Here is a 13285-nt window from a genome sequence, read left to right as displayed (position 1 = left end):
TATCCGACCTAGGGCAGTCGTCTTCTCTTTTCCCGCGTTGCTGAGTAGCTGGAAAGGATTCCAGAAGCCTGATATTCCAGCCTGAGAAGCACGACATGATCAAGTCTGTCAACGACTACCCAAGTCGCACCCCGACACTTCGACACGCTGCCGCCCTCCCGCCTCCCGCCTCCTTGTAACTCTCTCACAAAGAAAGCAATAACTCCCTCGCATGCCGCACCCCTCAAGTCAAGGCGAAGGGCTCATCATGGCCCCTTCAACGCTAACCATCTCAACCCTCGTCCCATCGCAACCCTCGCTACATTACCGTCCGAGATACCCGGCATCGCCAAGAAAAAGGAATCACCCGCTTCACCGCACGCGCATACTCCCCCAGATCCTTTTCCCCTTCCTATAATCTCGCGATAATATCATGTCTTGCGTATTCCGCCTTGTTAGAGACCATTCTCCGGTCCAACCTGCCGACAAACGCCTGGTGCACGCGGTTGTGCGCGCACACCCTTCCCCTCTCCTCTCCTTTCCATCCAATGCCATCCCGGTCTCACGTTTTAGAAGAAGCGTCGCGAAACGAGGGCTCGTCATCCTGTGCTGGACTGAGGCCCGTCCGAGCGCCCTCACCCAAACGGCTCGTGGCGGCGCAGGACCGACAAGAGTGCTAGTGGGTGGGGATAGAGCCTGGTTGTTGCTCGGCACGTCTCAGCTTCCTTCACTCTCCGTATTTCCGCAGGTGGAATTGCACATGCGCAGCCGCCACATCACGTAGCATATACGACCGAGACGACGGCACACACGTTGACTGTGCCAGAAATCTTGGGCTCTGCTTCCTCAAAGAAAATGGTTGTCTAAGTGTACTGTTGATGGCATCGCTAGATACAATGTAAATGTCGGTAGTAATAATAGTATATCCACATGGGGAGTGCGGGGATGACGCCAGAAAGATTATCATCATCCACCGATGCAAATCCTCACTTTCTCTCTCGCTCGCTCTCCGACCCTCCTTAAAACGCTTTTTCTCTCCATCACCTCAACGGCATGGCTCCGGTACCGCCACTCGTCACCTCCAAGAATCCGCCGACCCCCCCTGATATTGGCGTCCGGCGCACCCACATGCAACCCAGTGGATCAGGCTCCATCGTGACCGTGGCAATTCATCCTGTAGCATCAATACGAGATGCTCCGAGACAGGACGATGCAGACAGGCAACGATGCTGGTATTGTTTGACAAATAATATGGTGGAAGAGGGAAACGAAACGAAGTTGTTGACTTTAATCGCAGCCTGGCTTAGAAGTTCTCCTTGCCCCACACGAAAGAGAAGCTGTTCAGGTTGTTAGCAAAAAGCCGAGGGCAATGAGTCTGACTCGAAGACACTTACCCAGGTTCACTGTACTTATTACAGTAGATGTGCAGCGAGCTACCCAGACCCTTGGGACCGCAGAAGAAGACACCGGCCTCAGCTGGCGAGTGCAGCTTGCGGATACCTCTGAATATCATGTCCCAGTTGGGTCTGCCGAAGTTGGTCGGCGAACGGAGACCAGTGATAGTGTCCTTGTCGGCGTTTGCATCGTTAATCATGATGTTCGTCGCGTCGTCCGCCTTGATCTTGGCCGTCAGGTAGGTGTGGATTTCGATGCGGTTGTCGACATCCTGGGCCTCGATGGCGAGAAGGAGAGAGCGGAACCACTCAAAGGAGCCAAAGTCTCTGCAGATCCAGAAGAAATACACCTTGCTGAGACGCGTCTTCTGCTGAGGGTAGTTCATGCGGTACCAGATGGACTTGAGAATGGAGGCGAAGGGCGTGACACCGATACCAGCACCACAGAGGACCGAGATCTCGTACTTGAAGACGTCTTCGGAAGCCGAGCCAAAAGGCCCGTCAACGTAGACACGGGGCAGAACACGGCGGAGTGCGGGGTCCACCTCGCTGGAATCACTGTTGACACCAACCACCTTGCTGGCGTCGTCCTTTTTCTTGTCCCAATCGCAACCAAGGGCGGTCGAAACACCGCGGGTGAAGTCACCGACAACACGCATGTGAATAGAGATGTAGTCTTCCTCGGGGGCGCTCGTCAGGGTGAACGGGTGGTACTGCCACAGGGACACGGCAGGGCAGCAGAAGAAGATGTACTGTCCGGCCTTGGTCTTGGTGTGCTCCTTCTTGATCTGGATCTCGCAGACATTGCTGGGGTGCTGAATGACCTTGGAGATATAGGTGTTGTGGCGTCCACGAACCTCGCGAGCAACACGCTCAGCCAGGTAGACGAATCCGCCGTACATCCAGTACTGCCAGAAGACACCAATGGCCGAGGTACCAATGCTAGTGCAGAAGGGTGCGAAGTCGGGCTGAATCATGCAGAAGGCACCGTGGATAGACCAGAAAAAGAAGAAGATGATGAACATGTGGTGGGTGTACCAGAAGCGCTCGTAGTTGGCACGTCTGGGCTTCTCGACCGAGGTCAAAACCATGCCCATCAGGGCGATCAGCATGATGTAGCCAGTCCAGCCCGGGCCGGAGACGAAGTTGGCGAGGAGCCAGCCGTAAATACCAAGGTTGTTCTTGGCGGCGATCTGGGCAAAGTTGTTCCAGTGGGCAATGGTGTGGACCCAGGAAAAGAAGACGATTGACCATGCAGTGGTGATGTGAAAGGTGATGTTCTTGTCGAACTGGATGATTCCGTTCAGAGGGGTCTGACGGGCCAGAGAGATGAGGGTGCGGCACACGGGGAAGAGGATGAGAGCGACGTCGACGTGAAGCACAAGGGCGGCGGAACGGGCGATGATAAAGGTCGGGCCAAAGGTGTCTCTGGCTATTTGCAGGTTGTCCTTGAGGGAGAAGTTGACCGTGGCAAAGGCAAAGACCAGTCCGTGGAGAATCAGGAAAACGAAGACGAAGCTGCGGGGTGGTTAGCGTCGCTGGCACGGGAGCGGCGAGGGGAGACGTACACTCTTCGGTATCCTTCGTTAATCATCCAACGGTCGAAGCGCTCCCGCATCGTCAATTCCTTTTGCCTCTCCTGTGTCATCTCTCCGGAGAGAAGCATGCGGGTGAGGGGCGTCCATCTCGAGCGCTCCGAGGGCTTTTCGGTGTAGTAGTCCATGACAGGCGGGTTGGTCTGGCTGTCGCTAGCCAGGGGCTTGTCGGTGATCGATCCCTTGCGAAAGTTCCTTCTGATCCGAACTGTCCCAGTTGGGTGGTCTTCTTCTCGACTCTTTCTCGGACTCTTCCAACTAGTGCTCTCTCAGTTGTTGTCTCTCTTCCTCGTCGGGTTGATGTTTAGATCGGGGCAATAGCGGTGCGAATAGTCGCGGGTATAATCGAGATCCGGAGGGGGTGTTGATTCAGATCCTGCTGAACTGGCGCAGAAAACAAGGCATTTAAATGAAAGTGTACGAAGAAAAGCGCGTCGATCCAAGAAGAGCGCGAAAACCACAGAAAAGAGCGGATATTGGAGCCTGCAATCCGACAGTCACTGGGTCAGCAAAAAGACGGTTTCACGCACCAACGGACGGTGACGAGACAACGAAGTGAAGCGGGTGGGAAGAGAAAAGGAGCACGGAGGCGGAATGTAAGTGACAGAAGGTGGCCGAGGAAGGGGGGAAGGGTAGAGGATAGTAGGATAATGGAGGGTTTTGGAAGATGTGTGTGAGTGAGAGGCAGAGGGCGGCAGACGGAGGCTACGGCCAGCGAAGGGGGAGGGGAGGGAAGGGATGAGGGATGGACAGAGATAGATGACCAACAGGGGAGTGTGGGAAACATAAGGTGATTTTGTGCAGATCATACAGCGACAGACGCAGCAATCCGTGGCGACGTCGCCATTCGCATGCATGCATGCACGCACTGGACGGACGGGTGGTAGGACGAAGGGGGTCGAGACAGAGGCGTCTAGACAGACGGCACTCACCTGCACTCGATGCCTGCACTTGAGCGGCTGGCTAGAACTGCTTGGTATTTTCGCGAATTTGAACGGGCGAGGAGGAAAAACTGTCAGACAGTTAGGGAGAGAAGGATAAGGCGCAGTGTTATTATTGAGTCCCAGCTTGGCACGGCGGAAAGGGGCGTGGGGACAGAATGCAAAAGGGAAAGGAAGGGGAAGAAGAGGTTCAGAAGAATCATGGACGTGGGAGATCTCAGCATGAAGAGGACGACGACTGGGAGTGGGAGACCAGTCTCGGATGGAGGGGGAGGGAACAGGGGGGGAGAGCCGTACATGGGAGGAAGGGGGCGTGTGTGTGGGGCAGCAGGGTTAAGGGGAAGTACGGCCAGATTGTACCTGCCTTACCTTTGGTGCATTCGCACCTCTAACCTAGGTAGGTAGTACGTACCTATCCAGAGGGGGTAGGGTAGGGGCTAGGGGTTAAGGCCACTTGCGTGGCTCTTTCTTCTAGGGATGTACGGATACAATGTACTATGTAGGTAGTGCCTGCATTTTACGAAAACTGTACGAAGTACGTACACGTGAAAGAACAGACACAGCAGGCACAGGGCGAAGGAGAGAAGAGGGCAGGTACACCACTTCCTTCAATCGGAATCACCTTTGAGGGTGAGATAGCCGGTATACAGCGATAACACAATCCGACGTGGCACAAGAGACCTCAACATACATCATGCTTACGGCAGCTCGAGGGAGTGCAGCCTACCACGACGAGGTACTGATGCTTAGGTGGGTGGTCGGGGGTCGGAACTCTAGACTCAAGGCCGTGTGGAACCAAGGGGGAGTGAGTGTGGGTGTGGAAGAAGAAGAGGATTCGGAACCATACTGCGCAGGGGAGAGAGAGTGAGGATGGATGGATGAATATCGAAGGCGGCAAACAATATGAGATGACGCAGCCAGCCATAGAGCCCCCCCCCCCCCCCCCCCCCCCCCAGCGGTGCGACGCAGCGAGACTCGAGAGGTAGAACGGACCACTCAGCACGGAGACCCAAGATAACGCAGCAATGCGCCACAGCGAAGCGCCGCGCAGAGTGCAGAAACGATAAGCCAAGACTGCAGCATGGCCACGACGAACAGACCTGAGAAGAAGGATACGACACAGTTACGTGATAAACATAAACACAGATACGGACAAGACGGACGACGGGGAGGAAAAAAGAGAGGCAATAGTGGAAGAATAGCAATGCCCGTAAGGATACGGCAAAACAAAAGATGTTCTACGAAAAACAGAATAAAATAAATGTCCGTGCACGAGCCCAGAGCAGGGACGCCAAGCCAAGTATCCGTATCTAGTGTACACTAGAGCCTCAGGGGCAGGACAGAAGCACCACGCTTTCTTTAATGGGTCCGATTCCAGACTCGGCCAATCATCTCCGATCACGGCCCTACCCTTGAGTATCCGTACTTTGGACCTTCTAGCGTTCGTTGTTTGCCGCGCGGCGTCTCTGCCTGTACCTGCATCGTCGTCCTCCTCGTCCTCCAACTCATGCCACGACCCCCGACCGGATCGTCAAGCTCGTCGACATCTAGGTTCGAGCACCACCAGACCACGGCTCTTGGCGACCGTTTCCTGCCGCCGTGATGGGCTGCCGCCCAATCTGGGATGCCATCTTCATCAAAGACATTTTAGTTCAAGCGAAGTAACGGTCCCATGTGCACCACACCATCGAGGCGGAATCGCCAGGTTATGGGCAGGTTCCTTGCCAACATGGGCTCAGTGGAAATCGCCCATGGCTGGCCGATGGTGAACTACTACATCAACGATGGACGACCCTCTTTCGCAGGAACGAAGCCCACTGCACCACCTCACCTCACCGACTATGCTTGTCTTGTCAGTCTTGGCTCTTCTTCTTGGCCCCTCTGGGCAAATCAGGTACTCGGATCAAATGAGCCCAATCGACCACACGCAGCTACAGCCACATGATCCCGGCCAAACCACGCGTTCCTGGCACCGCCGCCGCGCCCTCCTTTTGTGGACCCGCTGCTTTATCCCGTAACTAGAACGCAGGGCCGTTTGAACGGGCTGGACAGTTGCGTCTACCCTCCCACCCACCACCCACTAGGTAATATCCAGAGAAGCCTAATGAGACAGCCGTGCATCAAGGCTGTTCGGCTATCGACTGTCGGAGAGCCAACGTTTATCGTGAAAGCCAAGAGAAAGCTACTTCAAGTCGTCCATCTTGGATGCCTACCTATCATCCCACCCCTGGACGCCATTACGGAGCGAGCACGCCGAAACAATAACCCACCACCACCACACCACACCACACCACACAACACTGATTGTCGCGCTCTGTCATCCCCCGTTTTGCAGCTTCGGCCATTGCCCTACCAACAACAAAGCAGACATCACCGTCCGCATACGGACAGCACATCCAAGAAAAAAAAAAGAAAAAAAAAAAAAAGACTGACCGACAGAAAGCCCGCTGGCGCAACAGCACAATCAGCAGTAATGCAAGCCCTCAGCCCCTTTCACCTCCCAGTGACCGCCCACACATCCGTCACTGTTTGGGCCGCGTTTGGAACAAGGCTGCGCTCTCGCAGCACATGTGGGTAATGAGGCCATAATCCCCCGCGGCCCTACAACCCCCAAACCGCCCAGTTGCACCTCGAGACACCCCGGAGGCACCCAAAGCCTAGCCAAGCTCAACGCTCCCGAGGATGAGCCGCGAATGGATCGCCGCCGCCGCCTGCCACCCTGTTCCCGCCCCATCGCTGACACCAGGGGCCAGATCCAGAATCGAGGTACGTACCCTTGGTGGTGGCTTTTCCTGCTTCTCATTGGTTCAAATGCGCTGGTCCCACCCGCCAAAGAGGGGTGTGCGTCTTGATGCGTCGCTTGAGCCTGTGTCGCAGCTTGTTTCGTCAGGGATGCTTTGACACAATCTAAGATTCGCATTTCCTTTTCACAAAACTGACGCCCTCATTCTTTCCCATAACAGAGGCTGTTCCGAGACCTGAGCCTGATCTCCCCAGCGGCCTTGACTACGGCCCCATCCGCCCGCTTACTCATCCGCTCGCATCTAGGTCCCAAGGCACGTGACTTCTTTCATTGGTTCTCATCTTCCCGTCTCAGAACTCATCGGCCATCGAGCAATGCGATATACCTACTCCGTACACACGTAAGCATACCATGTACACACACAATCGCCCTTGTCCCCCTTCCGCCCCTCTAGGTAACCCACTCTCGCCGGAACATCCTCAGCACGCCTATTGGCTGTCATCGCTCGACTCGCCTTCCCATTCTACGGATACGATGCCGCTGACTACCTGCCACGGCTCGGCTGATTGCCAAACCTCCCATCTCATCTCGTCACTGAGCAAAATTGATCCCTTGTCAACCACGCAGCATCCTGGGCGGAGATCATTCACGAACGCAGTCGTGGCAGCTCAACCCGGCCGGGAGATGACAAAAATCAGTTCATACTTGAAGCCGCTCTGCCCCTTTTCCCACCCTGTCCAGTTTGGTATATCGTCAAAGTCTCCCCTGGAATCTCTCTCTCCCTCTCCCCCTCTGCCTTCGACCGGCGTCGACGATGTAGCATTCGCTCTTCGTCCCCCCCTTGCTCAAACCCGTCGAGACGCGGCCTTAACCGTCAAAGACGTAACGACGGTTAAGTCGGCTGTCGACCCGCTCGCCTACACTTGACTTGCGAAGAGCTCGCAACCTACGTCGTAGTTGGTGGTAGGCCACACGACTCACGAGGGTTTAGCCCGCTGCATGCAAGTGAAGCCGGCAGCAGCACATCGGCCATCCCAGAAGTACGAAGTAGAGCCCCATCCGGCGCCCATCGCGCGCGCCAATCATACCTTGACGGCGTCCGTATCCGACCAACCCTCGCTCCGTGGACGGTTCTCGAGATTGGCACATAGTTTGCATCTGCAGGTCATCACGAACTCAACGTCTGCGCTTTGCCCTTCTGGAAGAGGTTCCCACTTTACAACCTCGTCCATGAGCTTCATTCCACCCATCCATCTATCTATCCGATACTCGCTAGCGAGTTACCTCTGAACTGTCTCCAACCACGACCTCCCTCTCTCTCCCTCAGCGACTTTGCCGACTGCATATCTCGACTGGACTGTATTTCGATGCCGTTGTTATCAGCATCGCACGTGTCAATTCATTCTTCTGCAATTCCAATTCCTGCGGTGCCCCATCGCTCGAACAATCCCCTGAAATGCAGAGGACACAAACCCCTCCCCTGCCCACCTTTGCAAAACACGAGAGATCCTTGGTTCGCCACGCCTCGAGTCTACCTACACGGCATTTCTACCCGTGGCATTGGAGTCGCTGCTCTCTTCCTCTCTTGCAGACCCGATCGACCAACCATTTCCCGGCGAGGAAGCCCATCTTCTCACGCGCCCCCATGTCTGTCGCAACAACCAACCGTTCTCGATAAGAGGCCATCCCATGGATCACAGGCCTCCTTCCGCCCCTCTACGTCTCCCTGTCAATGTATCCATCTCAGCCCTCCAAACACCGGGTTTCAAAACATGGAAGTCTTATCCCGTCCCCCGAAAACGTAATTCTTCCGAGGTCGAACCCCCTTGGTGTAAAGGACGCTCACTCGCGGCAGTGCCAAAGTCTGATGCTAGCACGGCTTCCCGCCTATTCTTCCCACTCTCGTGTCCATTCACCACTTCAAGTGACCCTGCCTACCTTTCCCCCTTCCCCCCTCTCTGCATTCCTCAAACGAAACCACGTGCCCGCGCGAAGCCGCACATACCATCATTATGTCACTCGCCCTCTCAGGACGAATGGAACCCGCGCGACCCAGGAACACGCCTTCCACATACAGCATCTGCCAGCTGTAGTCACACGTACTACTAGACGTGTGTACGCCCCCCCCAATTATGGTTCCATCCCATTCTGGCTTGTCTAGGCAAATGGACATGATAACTACCGCCACCGGCATCATAACTAGTGCAGCCCGTTCATCTGCCCCACTCCTTCCCTCACACGTTTGGTTTGGACTGATGTTCGAGCGGTATTCCTGGCCTCCACCTCTCCCAGACAAGAAGGCGTCCAAGCCACCGGCACGCCCGTCATGATGCATTTGCCAGAAACAGAGGGCCGCGGTGGACCAGCACGACTGGCTGGCTGGCTGGCTAACCTGCTCCCAGTGAGTACGTGATACAATTCGTTGGGTCTGCGGACCATCTAGAACACAAGAGACACACCTTTTGTGCTCATCCCATGTCTCGCGCGCCTCAAGGCCCTTCCCACCGTAGTTTCATTGGTCATAGACGGTCCGGCCCCCCCGGCGGCAGGCGTTCCTCTCGAAAACGGTGGAAGGGAAGGAAGTAATAGAAGAAAAGAACAAGGGATGGGGGCGTGAGATTGAATGTGCCAAGAGAAACCCATCATCGCCCGGCTTTGGATCGCCTCATCTCGCCTCACATCACCTCACTGCGCGCGCCACCCCAGATCGTCGACAGATCATGACCATCCGTCCGTCTGTCCGTCCGTCCGCCCCATCCCCAGGCCCTTGTAGACCATCCCACGTCCGAAGAAGAAGGAGAGAGGAGGCGAAAAGAAGAAGAGCAAAAGAAAGAGATGAGGGTTCGCGGGGGGAAGAACCGGGCCCTGTGTATGCGTGCCTCGCCGAGGCCGGCCCCTTCCACGGTCCGAGATGTTGTCACCTTGTCCGCCGAAGGGCTCGCTCGGTCCCGGACCCGCCATCGTCACCACCGTCCCTGCGCCGGTCCTCGAGCTATCATCTGGCGGACGAGGGAAATCAAGGGGGGGGAGGACCCGAAAGGCCTTAGATAAACGGTCAACACCCGGTCGCTCCGGCCCCCCGGGAGCGATGGTTTGGACCATAGACAGCCGTCCCCTTTTCCTTCCACCCCCCCAATCCCCTCCCATATCCAACCCATCGGGCCCAGTCTATCAACTCCGTCCGTACATCCCATCCGTCCGTCCACCCGAATCTCCCTTCGGAACAAATTATTCTTCGGGTCACCTCAGCCCCCTTCCCGGACCGACTTGCCCTCTTGTACCTCCCTCCCCACCCCAAGGGACCGCCGCGGCCATTTTCAACAAGAGCATCGGGCCGCCCGCCGATACGCCACTGTAGGAAACTAAGCTGGCGCCATCTCACAGGCGGCGGTCTCGCTCCCCTCTCCTGGCCCTTGCTGGAATAGGCACCTCGGCCGCGAGACCCTGAGAGGCATAGTGTCCATGCTGCCGCAGGCATCGGTGGCCGCGTGCCGTAGACCAACATGTCGGTGCCCAGAACGCTGGCACAACTAGCCTAGCGGGCCCCTCCCAGCACCTCACAGCACTGTACCGCGCTGTCTGTCGGCCACACGAAATCACAAAGGGACGCGTCATCACTGCGCAAGATAAGTCACGAGAGACGAAATCATGACAGCGAATGCCTGCCTGCCGTCTCTTCTGTAGGTGTCAACCAAAACGCACGCATCAAGAGCAGCCCCGATGTGATAGAAACATGAAGCCTCGCCTATGATAAGCCCGTACGTGGTAGCTGTGCTGCTAACTGTTTGATCGGTCTGTTTTCTATACACTCCGCCCTCGTAACCTCTCTCAAGAATGCCAAATCCACCGTCATTGATGTACCGACGGCAGAACCGCCTTCTTAGTTATTGGCCCAAAGAGATGCCAAACCGCAACGCAGAGCAATGACCTTGACCTAATCGTACGCCAGAGCTGTCAAAGAGAGAGAGGAAAGCCGTCGCCCGTCATACTCGTCCAACCATCATGCCTCTAGTTCCGTCTAAATGGCGTACTTGCGGGTCCACTCGCGGGCCGTGGCCTCGTATCTGGCGCGGTCCGTCTTGTAGACGTGTGCAATCTCAGGCACAAGAGGGTCGTCGGGGTTGGGGTCCGTCAACATCGAGCAGATGGAGAGCAGGACTGTGGAGGGGGTTAGCACGGAAGGCTGACGACGATAGGTTTCTACGAGACATACCCTTGGAAATGGTCAACGCTGGGCTCCACTGGTCACGCAGGATATCTAAGCAGATGCTGCCGTTGGAGTTGATGTTGGGGTGGTAGATGCGGGTGGTGAAGTTGACCTTGGGAGGCTTGAAGGGGTAGTCGGTGGGGAAGTGGATGGCGAGGAAGAAAACACCGCCAGAGTAGGGAGAGTCACCCTGAGATCATGTCAGCCATTGGGTTCCAGATGTGTTTTGGTGATGGATGGATGTTGGAAGGCACTCGGCTCTGAGAGCCACGGCTAACCAAACCAACAAAGCAAGGCGGGAGGGAGAGTGAGAACTTACGGGTCCCATAATCGTCGCTTGCCAGTGGAACTGTGAGAATGTCAGTCACTGCATCCCTTTGTACGGGTTACAAGCGCCGCGAAGACACTATGTCGTGCTTGGTTGAGTCACGGTTGGAGGCATCACCACAACGGGCGCTTATCAGGAAGATAGGGTCGACATACCAGGTCCTCGCCGACGGGGCCGGCGGAGCAGGAAGAGGGAGGATCACTGTCAAAGAATGCAGATCAGCATATTGTTTCTCTCAAGATCAATCTCGTGGCCTCGACGGCCGCCGTCGTCGGGGTTGGACGCCATGATAAAAGAGTTGCAGCAGGACGTGTTGAAGACCCCCGCTCAGTCCGGCGGCCCCACCATACGTCTCTGGCGGTAACAAAGAGGGTGGTGGGAGAGGGGTAGAGGGTTTGACATACCGGCCGAGGTCAGTGAGCTCCTTGTTAATTCTCTTCAAAGCCATTTTGGATGTGGTTTGTGTTGGGGGGTATCTAGAGATGGATGATCGCCGAAGCGCAGATGCTGTGTTCTGTTGTTGTGAGGGGCAAAAGTCAGCGAAAGCGGTCGGCAGTGGTGGGCTTTTTTTTTCTGAATGCGGGACAAAATGGATGGTGGTAATGGTGGTGGTGGTGCTGCTGCTGCTGCTGACACTGCTACCGCTGTCGCCAGAGGTGCTGTGGAGGGGCTGTCTTGTCTGGTTGGATCGGAACGGTAGCAAAGGGTCACGCTACCCAGGCAAACAAAAAGCTTGCCGGCGGCGACGATGCAGAGAGTCGAGGCTTTTGTTGGATTGTCCGTCGACTATATAGTATCGTCCGATGGAAGGTTTCACTCTCTGATGGGCGATAACAGGTGTCGATACAGCGGCGGCGGCGGCGGCGGCAGCAGGTCGGCGTGCAGGAGGAATCAAGAGCGTGGAGTGCAACGGGCGGGGGCGGGCGAAGCGTACCTGAACGAGGAAGTTTGTCCTCGTAGACAAATGCTGAGAGTGAATGAGGGTTTTCGCTGTTTTTTATTGTTTTGTTCGTTGGCTCGTTTCGTGGCCCGCGTTTGGTTGTGAATATTACAACGATCGTCAAGAGTGGTGTTCGTGGAGCAACCGATTCGCTAGGTCCGGTCCCGTTACAGGTTGATGTCGATGCTTGGATTTGGGGGTGGAAGGAGAGAAGGAGAAGGAAGTCACGGTCGGGCCTGGCGAAAAATGACGGGAAGGGGCGGCGAGTCGTGGGCTGGGCTGGACTGGGTAGGCAGGCAGGAGGAGCCACTTTGGAGGGGAAGGCAAGGTGGGAAAGAGGGCAGGAGGGGGGAAGCGGCGCAGAGATGAGGGGGAGGCAGGCAGGCAGGCTCAGTGGCTGGGCTTGGGCTGGAAGGCACCACTCTCTCCAGTGAAAGGCCAGCGGACAATGACTTGGTCCGAATGGTTGACCACTGACACTGACACCTGACGCCGATACCGAATGATGAGTGCCTACCTGTACTTAGCTAGGTAAGTAGCAGCAGGTATCCAAGGTAGGTACACACACGTTGGATTCCCATGGCTCACTTTGCCTCAGTTACCCTCCCCTCCCCCCTTTGTTTTCTTCCTTCCTAGTCGCTGGCGTCCACAGCGTCATCCGAATCTAAACAAACAGCGACCCTAGTGGTTGCTGGTGATAGCGGTGGCTACTGCCAGCTGCAGTGGGTACGAGAAGAAGTACCTTGAGGGGTACTTCGTGCACCGCCACACCGACAGCAAGGTATACTTGGAGCGCTAACGGCTGACAATTGCTGACCTGTGGCGGGATTGCTAATGACAGTCGGTTACTCAGCGGATAACTCAGCCTCACCAATGTCCGGGTCCATACTACCTACGTAAGGTACTCTTAGCTACTCCGTCCTTCCCTGGTCTTCCACGAATGACTAGACTGCTTGCCGCCCATCTGACTGCAACGCAGCCCTGCCAGGGCAACCAACATGTTCCCCCGTCTTCAGCTCTCTGGTGGTATCTACATCTACGGTACATCTGCATCTGCATCTGCATCTGCTCCCGCTGCCGGTAGCAATGGTAGCAGTACGGTGCTTTTTGAGCCCAACCCTGAGGCCACCAGCCGTCTTCTCGCACCTGGGGCGGTAA

General features: G+C 56.1%; 3 protein-coding genes across 3 annotated transcripts; all 3 read right to left on the bottom strand.

Moving 5' to 3' along the window:
* Window positions 1-1282: 1282 nt before the first annotated feature.
* On the bottom strand, window positions 1283-3096 carry LY79DRAFT_524416 (ferric reductase like transmembrane component; the record flags this gene model as incomplete). The annotated part of the gene is made up of 3 exons (XM_060555626.1): window positions 1283-1316; window positions 1374-2891; window positions 2942-3096. 3 exons carry the CDS (start codon window positions 3094-3096, stop codon window positions 1283-1285), a joined length of 1707 nt encoding a protein of 568 aa, XP_060409710.1.
* A 5414-nt stretch (window positions 3097-8510) lies between these two features.
* Window positions 8511-9502, bottom strand: LY79DRAFT_372501 (uncharacterized protein). Its single transcript, XM_060552838.1, has 2 exons — window positions 9108-9502; window positions 8511-9039 (listed from the first exon to the last, which is right to left on the bottom strand). The coding sequence occupies exons 1-2, from the start codon at window positions 9296-9298 to the stop codon at window positions 8565-8567; spliced, it is 666 nt and encodes a 221-aa protein (XP_060409709.1). The 5' UTR covers window positions 9299-9502; the 3' UTR covers window positions 8511-8564.
* Window positions 9503-10670: 1168 nt separating this feature from the next.
* Window positions 10671-11635, bottom strand: LY79DRAFT_673093 (ubiquitin-conjugating enzyme E2-16 kDa; the record flags this gene model as incomplete). The annotated part of the gene is made up of 5 exons (XM_060564125.1): window positions 10671-10810; window positions 10866-11049; window positions 11179-11208; window positions 11343-11388; window positions 11592-11635. 5 exons carry the CDS (start codon window positions 11633-11635, stop codon window positions 10671-10673), a joined length of 444 nt encoding a protein of 147 aa, XP_060409708.1.
* Between the last annotated feature and the right edge of the window lie 1650 nt (window positions 11636-13285).

This window comes from Colletotrichum navitas (assembly GCF_030913465.1).
Source record: "Colletotrichum navitas strain CBS 125086 chromosome Unknown LY79scaffold_79, whole genome shotgun sequence".
Classification (NCBI taxonomy): domain Eukaryota; kingdom Fungi; phylum Ascomycota; class Sordariomycetes; order Glomerellales; family Glomerellaceae; genus Colletotrichum; species Colletotrichum navitas.
Note: the sequence above shows the minus strand (reverse complement) of the source record. Positions and strands in the feature narration are given on the sequence as shown.

Coding starts and splice junctions, on each gene's coding strand:
- LY79DRAFT_372501 (XM_060552838.1), bottom strand. CDS start 9,298: ATGATGGGTTTCTCTTGGCACATTCAATCTCACGCCCCCATCCCTTGT. Junction 9,040..9,107: donor GGGATGAGCACAAAAGGTGT/GTCTCTTGTGTT, acceptor GGAGCAGGTTAG/CCAGCCAGCCAGCCAGTCGT.